Below are 22,298 nucleotides of genomic sequence, written 5' to 3' on the forward strand. Positions count from 1 at the left end.
TCGTGTTTTCGCCTTATTCTTTGCTGATATTGAACATTTAGATTTAACTTTACGAAATTTGTTATAGCACATGGTTCGTTTTGTTGTGAGGTGTACGTAATTTCTTTTTTTTAATCATTCTTGAGAGGGGAAAGAAGAGTAAGGGGGAAAGAAGACTAGAGGGAAAGGGAAATAAAACAAACGTCACGTACGCTGAGCATTCACAGGAAGCAGTCTTTTTACACCAGTCACCAGCATAGTTATCATCACTATCAGACATCACTCAAGATCATTTTAGCCTTTTCCTATGATCAACATTAAGAAACACGCATAATCCCTCGAGATAAATACCTAGGAAACTCAATAATAAATACAAAGTATCAACACCTCCCAACAACACAAACATTTAGAAAAGACAGCAAATAGCACATCGAAGCGACTGGGATCAAACTCCGTCGCTTCGATTGCAGCGAAGCGGAGAAATCGCCGTTACGAAAATAACAGTGCGAGACACTAAGAGAATTACGTTTAAATACTTCAAAGTATAAAGGGAACAGATAAAGTGATATAAAATGTAAGAAATCGTACTAAACGAGGTGTGAGAAACGACGGAAATAAAACGAAGTTTAGTAGTAAGCTTAGGCCCTAGCAAAAGTTTTGCAGCACCGAAAGCTACGCGAAAATAAACACACATATAAAACTCGGTATTGCGACGAGATCCTATGGGATCAAGTCAATAAACGATACAAAACAAAGGAAATTGATTCATTTTGACGGGAAAATAGTTTGTTATAAGTATTCTGTTATATGAGATCTCCTTTAATAGGCCTAGAAATAATCGAGTTTCCACGATACTCTGGAAAGAAAGTTCGAACGCTTTTCACCTGCACATATACTGCAGAGGGCAGTGCACATCAGTCATCAATACACGAACAGAAACTCACCTCTACAACTTCCTCGCAGAAAATGATGCAATAGCGTTATAAAAAAAACCAGACAACACTCTAAAAATCATTTCGTACTTGGGAGGCAAGGGACAAGAGGATGAAAAGAAGAGAAAAAGAAGCAGACATTGCACAACGGGACGCTTTCACCCCGCCTCATACGGTACTGTAGTGGCAGCTGGCTAATTGGGATACCACGGCGATCCATGTAAACATCCAGGGTCCGTAGGCGACAGGGATTCACGCGCGCGAAGTTCTGTTCGGTGTACACAGTACGCAAGCAGCGATATGCGTGTGCGCACATTTTTCTATTCAGCGCTTTCCACATACGGTGCGTACGCGTTGCATCGATATCCCAGCTGAATACAGATAACATGGCACATGCGACGTGCGTTTGCTATATTTTTACCCATTATTTTGCCCCACTGTGAATTCGTACTTTCTAAGGACGTTTTCATATTGTCGTATTCCCTTCGATTTTTCGTATACGACTTTTTCGGAACGGTTGGCAGCTCTGGTACAATGCTAACATAAATAACAGATTACTGCTTTCACATTTGAAAATGATTAATGGTATACATAGGCTCAGTATGATGCTTAAATAAATAGAGGATGTTTGCTTCACATTCGGAAATCAATAAGGGTAACATTCAGCTCCATAAGATGCTAAAATGAATGTCGGTTGTTTGCTTTTATACAGTGTATTTGAAAATGATTAACGGTAATATTCGGCTCCGTAAGGTTCTAACATAATATAGTAAATGTTGGATGATTGCTTTTACAATCAGAAATGAATAGCGGTAACTTTCGGCTCTTTACAATGCTAAAACAAACAATCTGGAAATGCTCCCACTTTCTCATCCCAAAAGTAAGCTATGACCACCTAATAGCATAGGCATCAACTTTTATAATTATCTATAAGCCTATTTGCTAAATCTTAGAATTCAGAATAATGGTGATTGAGATGATCTACTTTTGTATTCATTTATTTTAGACATGGGTACCTGTCACGTCAGTAATGCTTAATAATTGTTTTTAGTAGGACCGATTTAGTTTTTCCTATGTTTTTCTTGATTTTTTTGGCCACCAAAAAAAAAAAAGAAATCAATGATTTTGGTGGTCAAAAATAAAAATTAGTTTGGAGCCCTGCGATATCATTGGGCTCATCATTACTTAATCTTTCCCATGATACGCTAATATTTATATCATCAATCTGCCGACGTCATCCGACAATTCATGATTCAAACCTTTTTTTTTTTTTCATCGTCCGTAACCCAACTTTGAACACAGACAGGGTATTCTTTCTCATTCTAGAGTAATGAAGGAGCGCACTTTCGGCTGTGATCTAAGTCCTATTATCATCATGAGTTCATGTCGCCGTTTAGTGATCTAAACTTCAGCTTTGCTGAACTGTTCAATGTCTTGAGCAGGAAGCGAAAACAATGGCTGGACTAAGGAACATTCGTTTTTTAAAAGGGGGAAATAAACAACACTGAAACCGAACAAGCCGGCCGAGCATTGTTTAGGTTAACCACGCGTGGTGATAATCGCGCCCATTGATCGCGCTGTCCAGCTGGCTTAACCCTATTCTAACTGGGAGGAGTTTTTACTGGGGGTGACCCCCCCCCCCCCCCCCCCTTCAGATCTCGGCCACCGATCGCGCGATCGCTGCGAAATTTTTTCCTGAAGATAGAGCTGGATGTCAACTACAAGATTACATGGTCATACAATAGAAAAATATTGCCTTTCTATTTTTAATAAATTGATTATGCAAAGTTGTGCATGAAATCATATTTTCACCTATAACTCCATAAAAAAGACTGAAGTATTGCTAAATTTTTGTGTCAAAATTCCTCAAGACATATAAACCAATTTTCATTTAAAAATAAAGCACAGTCAAAACCAATTTCTTTTGTTTTTTATTGTTTTGTTAATTTCTTATGTATTTTATTGATTGTTCGACCTTGTGTTTTCTGTTGTTTTTCAAAATTTGTTGCAGGCACTTTTTCAGGCTTATCTACACTATATAGAATTGATTAATTTCAATGGTTCAAAGATGAAATACTATAATTTATATCAATTTAACCCCAAAAACACAATTTACATTCAATTTGCACACGATATCATGAATTTGAGCTGTTTTCCCGGTTGACATGCATTTGCATAACATTACGTAACTTCAGAACGGTGTACTCAGACGTCGCAAATTTTGGTCTCAAAATATGCGGAAGACTTCAATGAAAAAAGTTGTGAAACGACGCGGCAAAACGTGGGGGGGGGGGTCAATTTGACCCATTTGACCCCCCCCCCCCCCACCCAGTTAGAATAGGGTTAAGAGTATGCATATTGACCAAAAATAGTCAGAGGGATGCTAATTAACTCTTACAAGCTATCGCTACTATTTAAGTTGAAAACTGGAACTTTCTGAAAGGTTAAAGATGATCGTAAAATCAGTTCTGGCTACAGGATTTTATAATAATTATAATAGCATACAAACATGTACCAAGTTTTCATCGTTTACCTGTCTTATCACTCCAAAGCAGTTCAGCTTAACTGTTGGCTTATAGAAGTGATCATCAATCGGTAAGGATTAGTCAGATGAATTCATGAATTCACTTTATGCATCACAGCTAATCGAACTATTCAACATCGTTGAAGTAACCATACTTTTTTTATTTTCATAGTTCAAACTATTTCTTAACATTTATATGCAAAAACGAAAGTACTCTACACGTTTTTCAAAATGCTCAGATGTAATGAGTCAAATTCCACAAAGATTGCATTACAGCAACCTTTACTGACCTAAACAAGTTTTCTATAGAGCTATCAGTTCTATTATAATGGCATTCTGATAACTTCGACTGCGTTTTGAACTCGTACCGAGCACAGCATTCAAAACAACGGGTTCCTCAGGTCCTCTTTAGGTACTGGTATACTTGCTAAAAGCATTCTCTTTAGCTTCCATTGACAACAACATGCCATGGGAGGAGAATGGAAGCGATCAACTTTCTCGGTAAATGAGGCTTTTCGTATATAGCACACATTGCGTGCCTCTTTCTTTTTTTCTGTTTCTGTTGTTTCAAACTACACTGCAGCCGACACACAACACAAACACACCAAAGTTTACATTCAGGCAACCGTATTTTGGTATTGGTTAGAATCGAATTATATCTGTCTTGTGATTGGCTAATTATCTGTAGCAAAAACAAAACAAAACAAAACAAAACAAAAAACAAAACAAACAAACACAAAAATGCTGAAAACTGCTTATCGAATATCAGTGGCGTGCCAAAGGAGTAAAATGGAGTCTATACTCTAAAGGGGCCTGAGCTTTTGATTCCAGAAGAAGCTTCGTCAGAGGCAAAATGATAATCAGGCAGGGAAAGCAATCACATTATAAAGAAGTTCACACAACACGAACAGTCAGGGACAGGCTAGGGACACGGAACAAAGAAAACAAAAGGAGAGGATGGGAGGTCATGGGCAAGGAGGCCAACAGGTGAAGGGAGGGGGATTAAAGCAGGAGGGTGGATAGACAAAGGCATAGGAGGGTCAGTGATAATCCTGAGTGCCATGGGGGTGCATCCATTTAAGAATGAATTTTCTCACACACCCAAGCTGTCGCCATTTATGTGTGTGCGATGAAGCGTTAACGCCGTCGCTAAGCAGGACTGTTGCATCATGGGGGGGGGGGGGGGGGGGGAACGGGTTGTGAGCTTGAACATAACCTGAACTTTAAGGGCGATTTTCTTTTTTTTTTTTTCTTTTATGACTTCTAGGGATGCGGAAAGGGGTTGTTTTATATATTATTGTAAAGATAAAACTATACAATGTATGTAGAATTCAAGTATTTATATATACATGTGTAGACATGCCTAAAATTTCGTTTACTGCGACATACGCATTTCGACCGAGCGCATCACGACCTGTATGGACTACGCACATGTATTCTTTTATCTTGCGCTCTGCTTTTGTGGGAATTTCTTCAAGCATAGGTGTCAGGTTTTCCTACGTTACGCCTGCGGTCATTAATTCCATATTTGTTAGTTTGTCTGCTTTCTTATTCTGTGTTTTATGCATTTTACTTGAACTTAAAGGTCTAGACATTTCGTTTGCTAAATGCACGCGAGTCACGTTGCATTGTATGATGTATTTTGTTTCGTTGACCATTCATGAGAAGCGTTTCTTTGAGCAAACTCTCTTTTCACACCAAAATCACTTATAGAAGGTAGTCATCCACATTGGTTATCAAAATAATAATTCCGTCATTTTCCTTTCGTTCAGAAACAGGAATCAGAATTCTCAACACGTCATCCACATTGGTTATCAAAACAATTCCGTCATTTTCCTTTCGTTCAGAAACAAAATCTGTTATTCTCAACACGTTATTACAAAAATTACATCTCACAGCGATAATAGGGCCTACTAGAACCAACTCATCGCAGCAAAATGACACATTACGGTTACGAGGACATATATACACAATGCTTGAACAAATTACTTTGCTTCAAAATGTAGAAACAGATGAAGTGACATAACAAGAGAAAGGGCGCACCGAAAGAGGTACACTGTATCAAGATCAACTAAGATAAACTCTAACAAAAAAGAAGAAGAAGGAGGAAACTATTCCCCCCCCCCCCACACACACGCACACACATACACACAAAGGTCATATGTTTACCTTTGGGAGCAGTGATTTAAAAGATGTTTTAGATATCACATGTGATGCATAATAGGTCCGTTGTGCAAAGCATCCTACATAATTTTTTGTAATAAAGCCTAGAATATAAGGAGATATCAGTATTTCTCTTATAGATTGTAAAGAACCTTCGGAATTAGGACCTTTGTTTCATTTTCGGATTAACGAACCTTCGGCATAACGAACCTTATTTCATTTTTTGATAAATGAACCTTTGGAATAACAAGTTACAAACCTCATATTTTCGGATTAACGAACCTTCGGAATAGCAAACTGTAACCGTTCACATAGTGTACTGTATTTTCGATCATACGGATTCAATTTTTTTTTCTAGCGGTTGTTTCTATCCCTATAACTCACATTTCAGAACTATGGGGGTTTTGTTTCATGTACGTGGTGAATTAATACGCCTTTAACGCAAGAGCAAAAACATGGGAAAGTTTGAATGCTTTTCACGTGCACATCGTCACATAAAGAGAATCAGGTGCTGACGGACCATAGAAGTGTCTCAAAATCAATACTGACATGCAGCTTGCACCAAAATCACAATTCTGATAGGTATTATCCCGTAACAGGGGCGGATCCAGGAATTCCGTAAAGTGGGGGCGCGTTTACAAAATTAAAGGGGGGCGCACGCACCCCTCCCCCATTTTTTTTTTTTTTTACATTTCTTTTGTTTCAACAACAACAACAACAAAAATAAAGGGGGGGGGGGGCGGGCGCCGGTTGCGGTCCTCCCTGGATCCGCCCCTGCGTAACCAAGTAAGTTTGAGAGAGAAAAGTTTGAGCCAAAAACACAGCGTTGACAAGTACTACCACAAATTGCATTTTAAATATGGTATATAGTACACAGTACGAGAAAGTATACAGCACGAGATCTCTAGTTTGATTTTCATTTCGCTTCGAATAGTAGACGAGCAGTGACAATCCGTCAAAGTGCAAACTACAGCTAGGGCCTAGCGGCACAGTTTACAGGTCTACCTTCTGTTCACTGCATGGTACACATAAACAAGAACAAAAGCGTTTTCTTCTTTTGCATGTTAGCATGGGGACGATAGTGAATTAAGTTCACCAAGATTCAATGTTTGTAAACAAGAAAGCAGCGCGTAGCAAAGACCTCAGATCGTTGTTATAGCACACGTGCATCTATTGTGGTAACATTTTAATCAACGCACTAACACCATCTGAACATACTGAACGATCATGCCACACAATCACTGTGAAGGGGAAATGTTCAGCAACAACAAGAGCACGAGTATGTAGCCTACCATATACTGTACGCGCATTCATTCCGTGAGTGCCAAATACAAGCTAGAAACACACGCAATAAAGAAACATTGCAAGTTCATGAACTGAGGGACCTTTTTTTTTGTCTTATATCTTAACAAGATAAAGACGTTGTGATTTCGGGTGCTGTTCGTTATTCCGAAGGTTCGTTATTCCGAAGGTTCGTTTATCCGAAACACATAAATTCCCTAAACCATAGAGGTTCGTTAATCCGAAAACGAAAAAAGGTTCGTTAATTCGAACATTTGCGGCGTTATTTCGAAGGTTCGTTAATCCAAAAATGACATAGGGTTCGTCATTCCGAAGGTTCGTTAATCCGAAAATGAAATAGGGTTCGTTATCTCGAAGGTTCGTTGATCCGAAATGATATAGGATCCGAAATGATATAGGGTCCGTAACGAACCTTCGAAGTAAGTCGAGCTTTGTTTCATTTTCGGATTAACGAACCTTCGGAATAACGAACCTTATTTCAGTTTCGGATTAACAAACCTTCGGACTAAAGAACCTTACTAACGAACCTTCGGAATAACGAGCTGTAACCGTGATTTCATATCCAATTTGTTTAATTGGACCTTTTAAAAGCTATGATTGTATCGAATCATTGAATGAAATTAAACGGCCTTCTGTCCGCCGTATCAAAAGTGTGATGATAAAGGGGATGTGCGCATTGTCATTCGAAATACATGTAACTACATGTAACTCTACATTTAAGTAATTAGTCTGATTATTATATAGCAACTGATTTTGGGATTGATAGTCACTACTGACAGTTTTTATTCTCGTAAACGGCACCTGTCAATCTCACAGGCGTCAAGTCGAAGCACTCACACGTCATGAATTGACCATAACGTAAAAACGACAGAACTCTACACACAAGAGTTCTGTGATAAAAACACGCTGGGCACACAAGATGAGTATGTTGGAACCACATGGCGCACTCACTGCTGGCAGGGCAAGCACGTGCTTTGCTCATCGAACTGATCGTTTTTTATAGCGATCATAATATCGCTGCACAGCAGAGATTCGTATTCCAATGCACAGTAGGCCTACTCTCTCTCTCTCTCTCTCTCTTTCTCTAAAAAAAAATGAAAACATTCACACTTGAAGGGGTGGATACATTTAAAACGGAGTCAATTTAGAGTGAAATTGGAGTGAATTTTGAGTGAAAATGTTCATTTTCACTCGGAGTGACCTCCGGGATCACTCGAAGATTTTGGAGTGCTATTGATGTAGCGCGATTCCACTGCTTAAATGCATTCAGTTTTGCTCATAATCATTAATTTCATCCTTCTTTTTGTTTCTTGGAAAGCAAGCACTCCTTAAAGAGGGAAAACCCCGATTGGACAAATTGCGACGTAAACATGCATTGACATATGTGATACGTATAAACAATTTATCATGAAAGGAGAGAAGGGTACCTACAGTACATGTATCCAAGATAAACATTATGCATGCACGTGTAGTACCACTTCTCGGGGACTCGAGTGAAGTTAAACGCAGCTTTGTTGATTACATAATGCCACTCTGGTGGTTTCGCCATACCCTTCTCTCTCTCCTACGTTTTCTTTGTTTTCTCCCTCTCTTTGTCTTTTTTTCCCCCTACAAATCGTGTACTTTAAGAATAGACAGACGGTGTTAAACTTCAACTCAAGTGGCTTCTTAAGATCTGCGCCTCTTTCATCCATCTTAGGGACCGTGACACTATTGTGAATGACACAATTAAAAGCATCACACAAGGACTTTCACGCCTCGTTAGACCTTTAAGACTCGGATCTTTTTCTTTCTTTTTATGTGTGTGTGTGTGTAGACGTGGACGCCATTGGGAAATATCAAGCTCGAGACAATAAGTGGCCACTTACAATATAATGACCGACCGATGTTGAAGGTAGATTAAATCAGTAACTAAGTCAGAAATTGGGGAACCAGTAAATAAATAGGCAGCGATCGACACTTCGACGGTTTGCCAATCTAATGTGCAGCGATCGACGTCGAAAGTGTCAATCAAATACGTTATTTACGGTCGACGTCGAAGGTTGATAAAATCAGTAAGCAGCGATCGATGTCGAAGGTTGATAATCGGATGGGTGCTGTTCGTAATATTCCGAAGGTTCGTAATTCCGAAGGGTCGTCAAATTCGAAACACACAAATTCCCTAAACCTACAGGTTCGTTAATTCGAACGTTTGTGGCGTTATTCCGAAGGTTCGTTATTCTGAAGATTCATGAATCCGAAAATGAAATTAACGGAACAATATACCTTCTGAATTTCGAATCTTCGGACTAGAGAGCCTTCGGAATAACGAACATCGGAATAATAGCTACCGATGTGTAAGGTTGATGAAATTATTAAATAGCGACCAATGTCCAAAGTTGATTAGGTCATACCGTCCGACGTTAGTGATCGAGAAAACTATAAAGTAGCGGCTGATGTCGAAAGTTGATAAAATAAGGACAATTAAATCAAATAGGTATAGCGTCCATAATGTCGAGATCAAATAAAATTGAGCAGCAACGAAGTGTCGAAGGTTTATGCAATCAACTTGGTATCGCACGACGTCGAATGTTAAGCAAAATTATCTGATTTATCCGACATTTGTTTTAGCATTGTAAAGAGGCTAAAGTTACCGTTATTCATTTCTGATCGCAAAAGCAATCATCCAACATTTACTAGTATTTTGACACCTTACGGAGCCGAATGTTACCGTTAATCATTTTCAAATGTTAAAGCAAACAACCGACATTCATTTTAGCATCTTACGGAGCTGAATGTTATCCTTTTTCATTTCCAAACGTGAAAGCAAACATCCGCTATTTATTTTAGCATCTAACTGAGCCGATTGATACCGTTAATCAGTTCCAAATGTAAAAGCAACAATCTGTTATTTATTTTAGCATCGTTCGGAGCAGAACATTACCGTTATTCATTTCCAAATTTAAAAGCAAACATCCGACAATCATTTTAGCATCGTACGGAGCCGAATGTTACTGTTTTTTCATTTTGAACGTCAAGGCAGACATCAGACATTTACTTTACCATCAAACGCAGCTGAATGTTACTGTTCTTCATTTCGAAATGTAATAGCAAATATCCGACATTTATTTTATTATATGGAGCAGACTGTTACTGCTATTCACCTCCAAACGTAAAAAGCAATCATCTGCCATTTTCTGGGCATCTTCCGGAGCCAAATGTTATTGCTATTTACTTTCGAAAGTAAAAGCAAACACCCGACATCTGTTTAATCATCATACGGAGTTGAATATTAGTGTTATTAATTTCCGAACATCAAAGGGATCATTCGACATTTATTTTCGCATCTTCCGGAGCTGAATGTTATTGTTATTTACTTTTGAACGTAAAAGCAAACATCCGGCATTTATTTTTATCATCGTACAGAGTTGAATATTATTGTTATTCATTTCCGAACGTCAAAGCAAAGATCCGACATTTATTTTAGCATCTTCCGGAGCTGAATGTTATTGTTATTTACTTTTGAACGTAAAAGCAAACATCCGGCATTTATTTTTATCATCGTACAGAGTTGAATATTATTGTTATTCATTTCCGAACGTCAAAGCAAAGATCCGACATTTATTTTAGCATCTTCCGGAGCTGAATGTTATTGTTATTTACTTTTGAACGTAAAAGCAAACATCCGGCATTTATTTTTATCATCGTACAGAGTTGAATACTAGTATTATTGTTATTCATTTCCGAACGTCAAAGCAAAGATCCGACATTTATTTTAGCATCTTCCGGAGATGAATGTTATTGCTATTTACTTCCGAAAGTAAAAGCAAACATCCGACATTTATTTAATCATCGTACGGAGTATTATTGTTATTCATTTCCAAACGTCAAAGGGATCATTCGACATTTGCTTTAGCATATTCGGGAGCTGAATGTTATGGTTATTATTTTACTTTCGAACGTAAAAGCAAACATCCGGCAAATTACTGATACTTTTCAAAAGATTTTCGCGGATCGATTTCAGCTAATTTCCTTCATGTAGCCGATGGTTGACGGGAGAGTTTGATTTTCAATATCATATCATTAATTCCGCGCTGGAGCGCTCGGGCAAATGCGGGTGTTTAGACGAGCGTGAAAGTGCGGGCGACTTCCCTCGTCTGTACGCGTCCAAACGCCCGCGTATTACCTAGTACGCCCGGACGAAAGGGCTTCCCGCATTTGCCCTAGGGGTTTTCGTGACGTTTCCCGCGGTCGGCACTGTATGGGCTACCTCACAAGAAATAAGCTCAAGTACATCCTAGAGTTAGGCAGAGTGTTCAGAGATGTCAATAGCTCACAATTTCATACCAGCAATTTGCCTAACTCTACAATCTATGCCTGTCTGTGAGATAATTATGTTAATAGTGAAGCAATGTGTGTGTGTGTGTGTGTTTGTGTGTGGACATCTGTTTGGTTTGTGTGTTAACTGTGCAAATGTGGTTGTGCTGTGTACAATCAGAAGGCTCTGACTGACCTTTCCATCCGTGACCTTTGCCCCCAGGTCATTGTACTGCTTCTTGAGTTGGTTGAGTCGCTCAGTTAGCTGGAGCTGGGCCTCGCCCTTCTCCCTCTCCACCAGGGCGCGGCCGGTCTTGATGACGTACTCCACCTCCGGTTTCACCTCACTCATTGTCTTGTAAAAGCCCTGGACATTGAGAGTACAGTTGCATACAAATGCACTATCAAGCAACAAGATTCATTCACTGATGTGGCAAGTATTGTGGCCAAAAAGTTAGGTAAACCTGACTTGCAATAATGTACCATTAATGCCAAAATTTTTGCAGTAGGTTTTGTTTTGATGAATTTTACAAATAGAGTCTCAATGGGGTAAGTAACACACATATATATTGACAAAAATCGAATAAAATATGTTCCACATAAACTGTTCAAGGCCAGCACATTCATGTTGCAGTATCAAGTGACTACCAGCAGTGGTAGTAGAGCCCCAATGCCATTCTACTGTGCCTCCTGCTTTTAAATCCTTTGAATACTTGTACCTTTTTTTTTCATGAGATTTGATTAATGATTTCATGATTTCACAAAACAATTAACAAATATATTTTTGAATAGAGAGATCCTATGCCAATCTGAACCCCATGACTTTCTATTTCTGCAGTTTTTCAGGATGTGGCTATAATGTGGACCTACCATGCATGCATCTAGCTGTGTCTGGATGACCTCTGGTTCACCATTGCGTAGGTCCAGGACCCCGATGCCGTCCATGACTGAGTCCAGAATCTCCTTCACGTGGGCCATCTTGGGCTCAAAGTCGGCCGGCTTCAGGAATCGACGGAACTTGCCCTGAACATCATCCAGATTTTTCTGCGAGGCAACCAGGTAAAAGGAAAATAATCGTTTTGTGCCATTTGTTGTGATTTCATAATTGGATTTTATTTGAGACACTTTGACGATTTAAAAAGTGGGAACACACCAGCAGTTCAGCTAGTACTGAGAGAAATAGCATGGCCAGTGCATAGTTAAGTATCTGCTGTAAAGTTATGTAATACTTCTATCATCAATTTTTTCAAGTACTACAAAACTACTTTTTTTTTTTGGGGGGGGGGGGAGGGATCTAGTGCAAAATAACTACTGTAAAATGAGGAATGTCCATGTGCACTTTAATTTCCTGAATTTCAGATGAGCCAAGATTCACGAAATCAAAATGCACAATATGAAAGTTTTTGTCTATACTTTATGTGTTGAATACCAGTGACAATTCTTTAAAATTTCTTGCCTCGAAAAAAAAAGCTGTCGGCTCCAAATCGTGAAATTTTAATGCCACGAAAATATCTTACTTTACAGTCACTATATTATCATCATTTTCTTGTTTACAGTCACTATATTTTATCTTGCTTTACAGTCACTATATCATCATCATTGTTATCATCATTATTAACTTGTGGTTATATGGTTGAGTATGTAATGGATCACACGTGAGATCTTCATCCTCCTCGCCTGAGAATCTCTACAAAAGTACATGTACTTGTTACTGGGGGCTCTGGTTGTTATCACATCACAACACGCAGCTAGCTGTCACAAGTCTTGCACGAGAGTAGGAGGGTCTGATTCAAAGTATGGCAAACACTGAAAATTGCTTGGGCAAGTTAGGCTACTGTGCACAGGTCCACCGGATGATTTTCAGACTTTTACATTTGAACAACTGTAAATTAGTTATAATGAGGACAGAGTTTCAGAATTTATAGTGATTGGGATGAGGAATAAAATTGTTTTCTAAATCTATAACAAATTGCGAAGAACAAGGATGATGACATGGCAGCCTCGCCATATGAATGCAAGAGTTGGGGCTCAAGGAAGCAGAACAAAAGAAGAAGGCATGCATAGATTCTACACAGGTGAACTTGTTGTGTTGTTGTGCAAGCGGTATTGTAATGGAATGACACTGCTGCTACATTTCTGAAATATGTGAGGCTTCTATGTCATAAACATTGTTCGGTGTAAATTGTTTACGATTTTTCAGAGTATTGGTTTCTTTGCTCAAGGACCACAATAAATTCAACAAATCTATATATGGAGCTGTTGATTTATACACTACATGATGTGAAATTATGAAAATGGTCCCGAATGCCCCTGTAACACATCAGCGTTCTCTTACCCTGAGGATCTCCACCTGCTGCTGGAGTCGCTGGTTGGCGGAGGATGCTGTCTGCTCCATCAGGGCCTTGGCTCGCACATTGATGTTGGCAAACTCAATCTCCCTCCCATCCAGCTCAGCCTTCCATTGCTACAATACATGGGGGTACGCAAGGGAGAAATAGAACAGACACCATCAGTTCGAAGCTCTTGCTCTTCTACACTTGCAAGAATGTGTATTGCAATCATTTTCACCTTTGATTTCAAACTGACATTGAATCATCTGTGAAGGATAGTATTCAGCAGACAGAGAAGAGATCATTATACAGCAACACTATGGTAAAAATCATTAATGATGATGTGACAACTTGTTAGAATAGCATCGATAATAATAGAGTCTTCCAGAAAGTGGAACATAGTCAAGATGGTGCTCACCTCCTTTGTATACAAACTTGACTTTTGGGCTGTATTCACAAATGTACTTCAAATCAAATTCATGGTTTAAATCTTGTCCATGCAACACTTTTGCAAAAGTTGTGGACTACATTCAAACTATATCATGTAAATTCCAGCCTCAGTGTTCATGACTATAACACATCTGCAGTTGACTGCAGTAAAGAAGGCCATTAGAAGGGAAATGAGCTGGCATTTCAACCACTGCTGCCTTTACTTGCTAGTATTTTTGCATTGACAAATGACTATAAAAATCACTGAGAGAGATCAAGTCAGCGTGCAACATATGTGAAATTACCAGCTATTCAGATTGGTAAAAGTGATCCAATTTCTTTCTTTATGTTTTTTTTTAAACCCTCATTACCTCATATTCATCGGGAAGATCGATGGCCGAGAGACGGGCGGTCAAGCGGGCATTGAGCGTCCTGTCCGCTGATGATATCCAGTTCTGGAGGGTCAGCATATCCTTCTCCAGCCGCTGGAGAAGCTGCACATTATTCTCCAGCTTCTCTTGCCTCGTCTTGGCCTACATGAGGACCAACAAACACCATCACCTTATTTTGATACCACAGTAACACATTCTTTTTTTTTTCTTTTTTTTTTAAGGTAAATTAGCTGGGCCTTTTAATCACATTAGAATGCACTTTCCTTGCATGAACCCTTTGTGTGCCATTTAGTGCCAAATACGGCAAAGAAAACCCATTTGTGTCGTGCACACTGATCACAGTCCCCAGCACAGAAAAGGCTAACTACACCCCCAAATGATTTGATGCTGACCTGAATTTCAATATACAATCAACCCTAATGCAACCTCTCTGTGGTGTTCCCTATTAATGACTAAACCATTACTAACCATTCACAACACCATGTGAATAAATACTACTCTCTACCTTTAAGGGTCTATTAAGCATACGATACCTCTAATGCAGTACCAAAATCTTTGGTTATACAAGCTTTCAGAATGAACAAGTGAACAACACAAATCTAACGAGTACGTAAGGATAATGAAAAAGGCTCTAAAGAATTAAAGGGTTTAAATCTTTGAGAATAGAAGAAAACAGGGGGGGGGGGGTAATGAGCCACACACACACATACAAAAAAAAAATTGAGAACTTAATGGGAGAGAAAATGCTTTCAAGGATTACCAAATAAAAGAAAAAAGCCTTTGAGAATTTGGGGAACTCAGCTTGAAGGATTAACAAAAGCAAAACAAAACACTAGGAATCAAAGGGTTTACAACAGGGCTTTGGGCTTTCTAGAAGACAAAATATGTGAAAAGTTTCAGACAAGATATGTGATGACCATCACTGCAAAAACCTGACCCTTGGTGGACCGTGACCCTCACCAGTTGTGAGATCTCCTCCGACCTGGCCTTGAACTCCTTGACCTCTCTTTCGATGGTCACTTCCAGGATGCCCTGGCTGACCAGGTTGTCGGCCAGCTCTGTGATCAGGTCCTTGTGGTCGCCAACATGCTTCATCACCGTCGACTCCAACGCCTGAGGGAGGGAGCACGGCAACGATCAGGAATGAAAGTAGTTAGAGAGGCATTCAGCAGAATGTAATTTATAAATGAAGAATACTTCACAGGGCGGAAATACGTAAGAATTTTGTGGCCTACCTGCAAAACAAGCTCCAAGATGAGATGATGCAAACATTCTTGGGAGACATCAGAATATATACAAATATATGTGTTGTACCTCTCATCTGCACACTTATGAACAAATGTAGTTAATGAAGTTCACTGAAATTAGTTTGATACTCTTTATTAACTTCACACATAATTTCCCCTTGTATGACATGGCCATAGATGAAGCAAGAATAAAGAGCACTGGTATATGGAATCATATAATGAAAACAGTTGTCATCAAATGAAATACCAAATGCATGACATCAGTATCATTTATCTTGCCTTTCTGGTGTGTTTTTTTTCCCCTCCCTAAAGTAGGAAACACTCTTCAGAGAAATATAAGGCGATATCGTAAAGGGAAAATATATACATATATGTATATCTATAACAAACAGTGGAAACAGAAATGCTTGGACATGGTTGCTCATGTACATGTATCAACTCTGCTGTTTTTATCACCAACCTGTTTGCACACACTGTTAACCCATTGAGGACGAGTCCCGAGTATACTCGGGCAGGGGTCTATGGGAAATGAGTGTTGTAGCAAAATCAGTCCGTCCTCAATGGGTTAAAGGCATTTTCAGAAGAAAGTTGCCATATGGTTAAATATATCTTACAAGAATGCAGCCTGGTGAACTCAGTGAACTTACGTCAATTTCCTCTGATATCTCCTCTGCGTCCAGGCTGCTGGACGGGTTGCCCAGCTTCGTCTCGAATCCGTCCATCCAAATCTTCTCCTCGTTCAGCATCTGTCTCAGCTTTCTCCAGCTCTCGGCTGCATCAACAAGGACCTAGAAAGGGCGGCGGAATGGGGGAGGTGGAAACAGGTGGAATAGTGATGAGAGGCAACACGAGAAACATAAGAAACATGATTACTGCAATAAATTGGTCTACTGTAAGCTAATAAGGTGTATTTTGGCAGTGTGGCAAATTTTTGCAAATTTCACGCCCCAGTGAACTAGCTTGATAATAACAGCAGACAAATATTTTTGGGAGATTATGATAAAATGTAAAGAATGTAAAGAAATAATCTCATCCATGAAATTGTGACTAGCTGAGTTCAGTAAAATGTGTGAAAAACCTCAAAAAATTAACTGTCAGATAGTTTCCTCATTATTAATATCTGAATTTCAGATATGGAATTCAAAAAACAGACTTTTTCAAACATTGTAAAACAAGGAATGTTTGCATACATCTTAATCTCGCAAGAACCAAGACTCATGAAATTAAAAAGCCCACGAAAGTTCCTGTCTTTACTGTATGCACTGAATGCCACTGCCAATTCTTGAAAATTTCAGGCTGCCAAAGAGGCTGTCGGCTCAAATTTGTGAAAATTTCATACCACAAAAATATCTTCCTTTACAGTAACACATAAAGTAAGATTAGATGATGATATTAATACCAAATTTAAGCACATGTGATCCAAGGACATGCATACAACTTGCATCAATGCCACAGTAACACTGACCACTTGACCAGACAATGGTCAAGAGCACACCGTACCTTGTGCTTTGCCTTGACCTGCACTCCGACCAGTGTCCACCTGTCCAAGAGTGTGTTGACCTCCTCGGAGAAGTTGACCTCCGTGGCGACCTCCCTGGTCTTGGAGACCTTCTCCTCTTTGGTCTGAATCTCATCCAAGGCACTCTGATTGGTCAAAAGAGAAAAGGACAATGAATTGGTTCCCTTCCAGCACTGACCATCCAATCTCTGAAAAGGCTTAGTACTGTAAAACGAGAAATGTTCGCGTGCATTTTAATTTTGCGAATTTCGCGAGCGCCAAGATTTGCGAAATTAAAATGCACGCGAGATATCTTGTCTATACTACATGCATTGAATGCCAGTAGCAATTCGCGAAAATTTCATGCCACGAAAAAGGCTGTCTGCTCCAATTCGCGAAAATTTCGTGCCGCGAATATATCATGTTTTACAGTATATTCTACATTTTAAATCCATGAATTTAGAGAGCAGAATCTGAAAGCAATTTTGTTTGTTTTGTATGTTGGTTGATTCATTGGTCATTTTTTTTTTTTTTGTCAGGAGAATTTACTTTAACAACAGCGCATCAGATTTTACAGTCATGTAAAGCATGACCGTTTCCATTGGAGGAGACAAGGCAATCTATATATGTAAATTTGGGGAGGGAGATGGTCTCTCCTCTTTTCCTTTCAACTTGACCAGCAACATTATCATCAACCAATGCTAATTCTACAGGTCATCAAAATTCCAGGAGCACTCAGACAAGACTGAAAAGGACAACAGTCTGCTGAAATATAACAGCAACCTCTTAGGTCAAGTCTTAAAGAAGTTGAGTTACTCAAGGCGTGTAGTTAAACTAGGGGTATTTCATGAAGCATTTTGTCCAACAAATCTGCTGGCAGCCAATCAGCTGAAAGGATTTCAGGAGCTTATAACAGTTTGTCAGAAAAAAAAAAAATGTGACAAAAAGTTTAATGAAATGCCCCCCTGATGTCAAAGAGGCAAAGAGAACAATTTCTTAACCCTCTAAAATAACTGACACTTTCAAATACCAATGATGTGGTGTGCCAGTATGGTTGCCACTGGTATCCGAAAACTCAGACAGAGTCACAACTTTGCTTTGACCGATATCCTATGAAGTCTTACTTGAAATTTCTTGATGTTGCCCTGGATCTCTGTCGGATCTTGGATGGAGAACTTCTTGGCATCAGTTCCCAGTTCCTGCTCCATACGATCCAGGCAGTCTCCCAGCTCCCGAATGTCATCTGAACAAACGACAGGACCACATAATATTAAGTAAGTTGTATGCTTCCATATTCTGGTCTATTGGCAGTGAGTGTTTGGGGGTTTTGGGGCAGGATTTTTTGTCGACTGTCTGTCATTCACACACACACACACACACACACACAAACATGCTTAACACCATAATGATGATACATGTCTTTCTTGCTCTGTGAACATTAAATCACATTGGAGACTACTGTCAAACAAGGAATGTTCGCACGCATTTTAATTTCACAAATTTCGCGAGAGCCAAAATTCACAAAATTAAAATGCACACGAAAGTTCTTGTCTACACTGTATACATTGAATGTTAGAGGCAACTCTCAAAAATTTCATGCTGCAAAAAAGGCTGTCAGCTCCAATTTGCAAAAATTTCATGCCGCGAAGATATCGTGTTTTATGGTAGTTGCAATCTTTTGTAGTTGTAAACTTAATTGAGAGGCAGGCCAAGTGTCAATCACAATCCCCTCAATCCATATTCTAATTGACTGGTTTGGTATGCTATCCATTACTTCCAGTATGGGACAACCTCTCCTGGAAAGGAGTACTAACAGATTATTGTCAGTTTTCTTTTCATTTAAAGGGGATGGCGTGTGGGGATACTGCACGCATGTATTGGGAAGGTCTGCCCGACTGAATCAATTTTCATTAATTGGCCACTAGCGTACATTTGAAAATCACAACTAATGAAGACCTTCTACAATAGAATTGGCTGTCGGCGAACATGTACACTGAAGCATTGAATAATGTTCAACTCCAGTTGAGATTTTTCAGCTGCTTGTGTGCTGCATACAAAGCTGTACACATTTCGTTACAGGGATTCCAGAATATCATCCAAGTGGGGCCAACCCTTGGAATATGCAGTGCACCCACACGTCAGTCCCTTGTAAATTTAACTCCTTTCTGACCTTTCAGAGCCTGGCAGCGCTGGTAGGCCTCGGCGAGGTTCTTCCGCTGGTCCGCCGCCAGTCCCGTCACCCGCTTCCAGCGCTCGTGCAGGGCGTCAAGTTGGTTGCGCGTGCGGGTGGAGAAGGCGGGTTCACCGTCACGCACTAGCTTCTCACCCGTCTCAAGAATGTTGTCCATGTTGGACTGCAAGGTTTTGATATCATCTTCAAGGCACTGCAGAAAAAAAGTTATCAATGAGAAATTTGTATAGTCAGGTAAAATCACTAGTCTGTCTCTGTTCCACATCTGCGTCACTGACACTTGTATTGATTGAACAACGTTTCAGTGCTTAAAAGCAAACTGAATAATACTGTACCATGCCAGACTGGAAGCATTCAAGTGCTCTGAGGAGATAGTATACCTCTTGGGTTATTTTTGTACTCGAGTCATAGGGGTAACAGGTTTGGTAGCAATGGGGGCATTCCACCTCATGCTACATACAGGCGTTCCTAACAAAGACAATCAACTATTTGTATTATGATGTAATTTTCCGGTATGGTGCACTTTTTGGACCACTTTGCGTTCAAGCCCTCAGGCATGGTATGGCAAGGTGTGGTATGCTTTGGAGTACATCAGGAAGTGGTCCACTTTTGGCACGGTACCATTCGGTACACTTAGAGAGCTTTCAAGCACTCCTTTGGCACGGACACAGTGACATGGTTCAGTTAAGAGTGCACTCAAACACACTGTTTGTGTGAGGAAGAGGGGGAGGGTGAAGGGAGAGCTTCTATTTTACTAGTATGCAAGAAACAATTGTATCGGATTACTGCAGACACCCGCAGTACAATGAAAGACCACAATCCACCACTCAGGATCTCAATTTCAATACCATATTGATATTAGCATGAATTGGGCAGGGTTGGGTTGGGTAGGAGGTTAGGGGGTTAAGGGGATGAGGTATACCAGCCCACCTTGCTCTGGTCCAGCTGGTCTTTGAGTACATCCATGTCACCGAGGGCAACCTCCTCCGCTGAGAAGAAGACATCCAGGTCCGCCATCCAGCTTGTCAGACCGCTCACCTCATCCTGTGTGTCAGGAATAGAATCAAGAAAAATTGAAGAATATCTCTCACACATCTATATACAACTATACAGATGTGTGCACCTGTGTATGTCTATATACCAACTCTTTTCTATATGCAATAACTCTCCAAAAATGATTGTTAAACTATGACTCTTCACTCATGAGAGCTAACCCATAAGCCTTTCTCCATTACCCACATCATTTGCAATAGAAGATGGCCCTATTCACCCATGACAATTCACCTGTTTTTAATAAAACAATATTTTTCTTTCAGGGAGGCATTTCATCTAGTGTTTTGTCAGACATATTTTCTGACAATCTGTTAGAAAATACTGAAATCTTTGCATTTAATTTGCTGAGAGCAAATTTGTCAGAAAAAATATCTGACAGAACGCTTCCTGAAATGTCCCCCACGTGACCCCCTGGTGATTCCCTGAACACCTAACTACCTGCTGGGGTCAAAGTTCATTGACCCTTTAAACATTTCAATTCTCCCAAAATCATACTTCAGTGATTTGCAGACACACAACTTCCCACCAGAAGATGTTCACAGATGGTTGATGATCTTCTGCAATGACACCCTTAATACCTACTGACCCACAGATACTCTACCACCTGCAAAAAGAGAAGGGTGTATCAAACCATCAAACATAATCACCAATAACCTTTCACCTGTGGCATCTCTCCTCGTAAGAGGAATCCCCCCCCCCCTCCCACCCATCACCACTAATACCAACCTGCCAAAGTCGGAGTTCATTGATGGACCGGTCCAGGAGGCCCTTGCGCTCCTCGCAGAGCCGAGTCACGTCCTCCCAGTTGCGGTTGAGCTGGGTGAGGTCCCTCTGGATCCCCTCCGCCTGGGCCGAGGAGCGAGCCGACACCACCAGCTCCTTGCCCGTCCGGTTCACGAAGTCGTAGCTGGATCGCTGCTCGTTGATCGTCGTCTCCACCTCCTGAAATGCAAAGGAATGGAGTGGGTGACAAGGCAGGTATGAAATTCAGCATTTAGAAGACCATGCTGCACTTGCCACTGGAGTCAAAACTTGACAGTTAACATTTACCAAGTCAGTGCTATATTTGCATTAAGAGTCGCATCTCAAAGTGTAACCTATAGCAGTTCTAGTCACTTCTGTGATCTGAATAAAAACCTAATGGGCAACAAACTGCGTAAAATAGACAAAAGACAATGTACAAAAATCTGTACCTTGTTGTCCACACTGTACATCATCATTGCACACAATCATATTGAGCCACTCATGGCAATTCCTCTTTAAGTGATGAACATGCAGAAATTTGAAGGCTTCTTGAGAATGGAATAAGTAGAGAAACATATTTGGCTCAATCTCCTTCTGCTTCTCAAATTGCTGCCCACCTTATACTTCTGTAGCTGGTCCTCGAGGTCGTCGATGTCCGAGAGAAAGACCTCCTCCTCTTTGAGGGCCAGCTGGACGCTGCCCAGCCACTGGGTCAAGGCCCGCAGCGCCTCCAAGTACTGGACGGGCGGGGCCGAGTTGACCGCGTCGGTGAGCTGTTTCTCCCTCTCGTCCAACTTCTCCCGCGTTGCGTCCCACCGCTGGCGGAATGCCTTGAGGTCGCGCTGGGTAGATCGGGACAGGGTGGAGTCGAAGGATGTGAGGTCGGCGGCCGAGGCGTAGAGTCGCTCCACATGGCTGGCGTTGATAGAGAGTTCAGTCTGTTTGGCCTGCAAACGTGATGGAAGATAGGGAAGGAATTCAGATTTATAGGGTGGTATTGCAGCTATCATGTACCTGGGCAATTCCTGCAGGATTCACTTGTTCATCTTGGGGCAATGTAAATACAATTTGTATCTAGCACTCTCTTTGTTTCTCCTGTTTAGATTCTTTTGACTTCTAAGACATGCTTCTCATGAGAATATAAATCTTTTAACTTACATCTTTACTTTCAGGCTTTTCTGATCGCACAAGGCTATGATAAGAGTAGAAAACCTTATT

General features: G+C 40.3%; 1 protein-coding gene across 1 annotated transcript in view; it reads right to left on the reverse strand.

Annotated features, from left to right (window-relative positions):
- The window catches only part of LOC139737247 (dystrophin-like), a 466,340-nt gene that overhangs the window by 259,893 nt on the left and 184,149 nt on the right, over positions 1–22,298 (reverse strand). The window contains exons 20-31 of the mRNA XM_071647923.1: positions 21,698–22,027; positions 21,063–21,278; positions 20,214–20,327; positions 19,263–19,476; positions 18,217–18,335; positions 17,095–17,238; positions 16,242–16,382; positions 15,308–15,460; positions 14,327–14,488; positions 13,532–13,660; positions 12,067–12,240; positions 11,393–11,563 (exon numbers count right to left, since the gene is read on the reverse strand). Coding sequence (XP_071504024.1) covers positions 11,393–11,563; positions 12,067–12,240; positions 13,532–13,660; positions 14,327–14,488; positions 15,308–15,460; positions 16,242–16,382; positions 17,095–17,238; positions 18,217–18,335; positions 19,263–19,476; positions 20,214–20,327; positions 21,063–21,278; positions 21,698–22,027 — 2,067 coding nt within the window. The remainder of the gene's footprint in view (positions 1–11,392; positions 11,564–12,066; positions 12,241–13,531; positions 13,661–14,326; positions 14,489–15,307; positions 15,461–16,241; positions 16,383–17,094; positions 17,239–18,216; positions 18,336–19,262; positions 19,477–20,213; positions 20,328–21,062; positions 21,279–21,697; positions 22,028–22,298) is intronic.

Source organism: Diadema antillarum, unplaced genomic scaffold (genome assembly GCF_040938485.1).
Source record: "Diadema antillarum isolate AM-2024a unplaced genomic scaffold, OU_Dant_1.0 seq00000687_RagTag, whole genome shotgun sequence".
Classification (NCBI taxonomy): Eukaryota; Metazoa; Echinodermata; class Echinoidea; order Diadematoida; family Diadematidae; genus Diadema; species Diadema antillarum.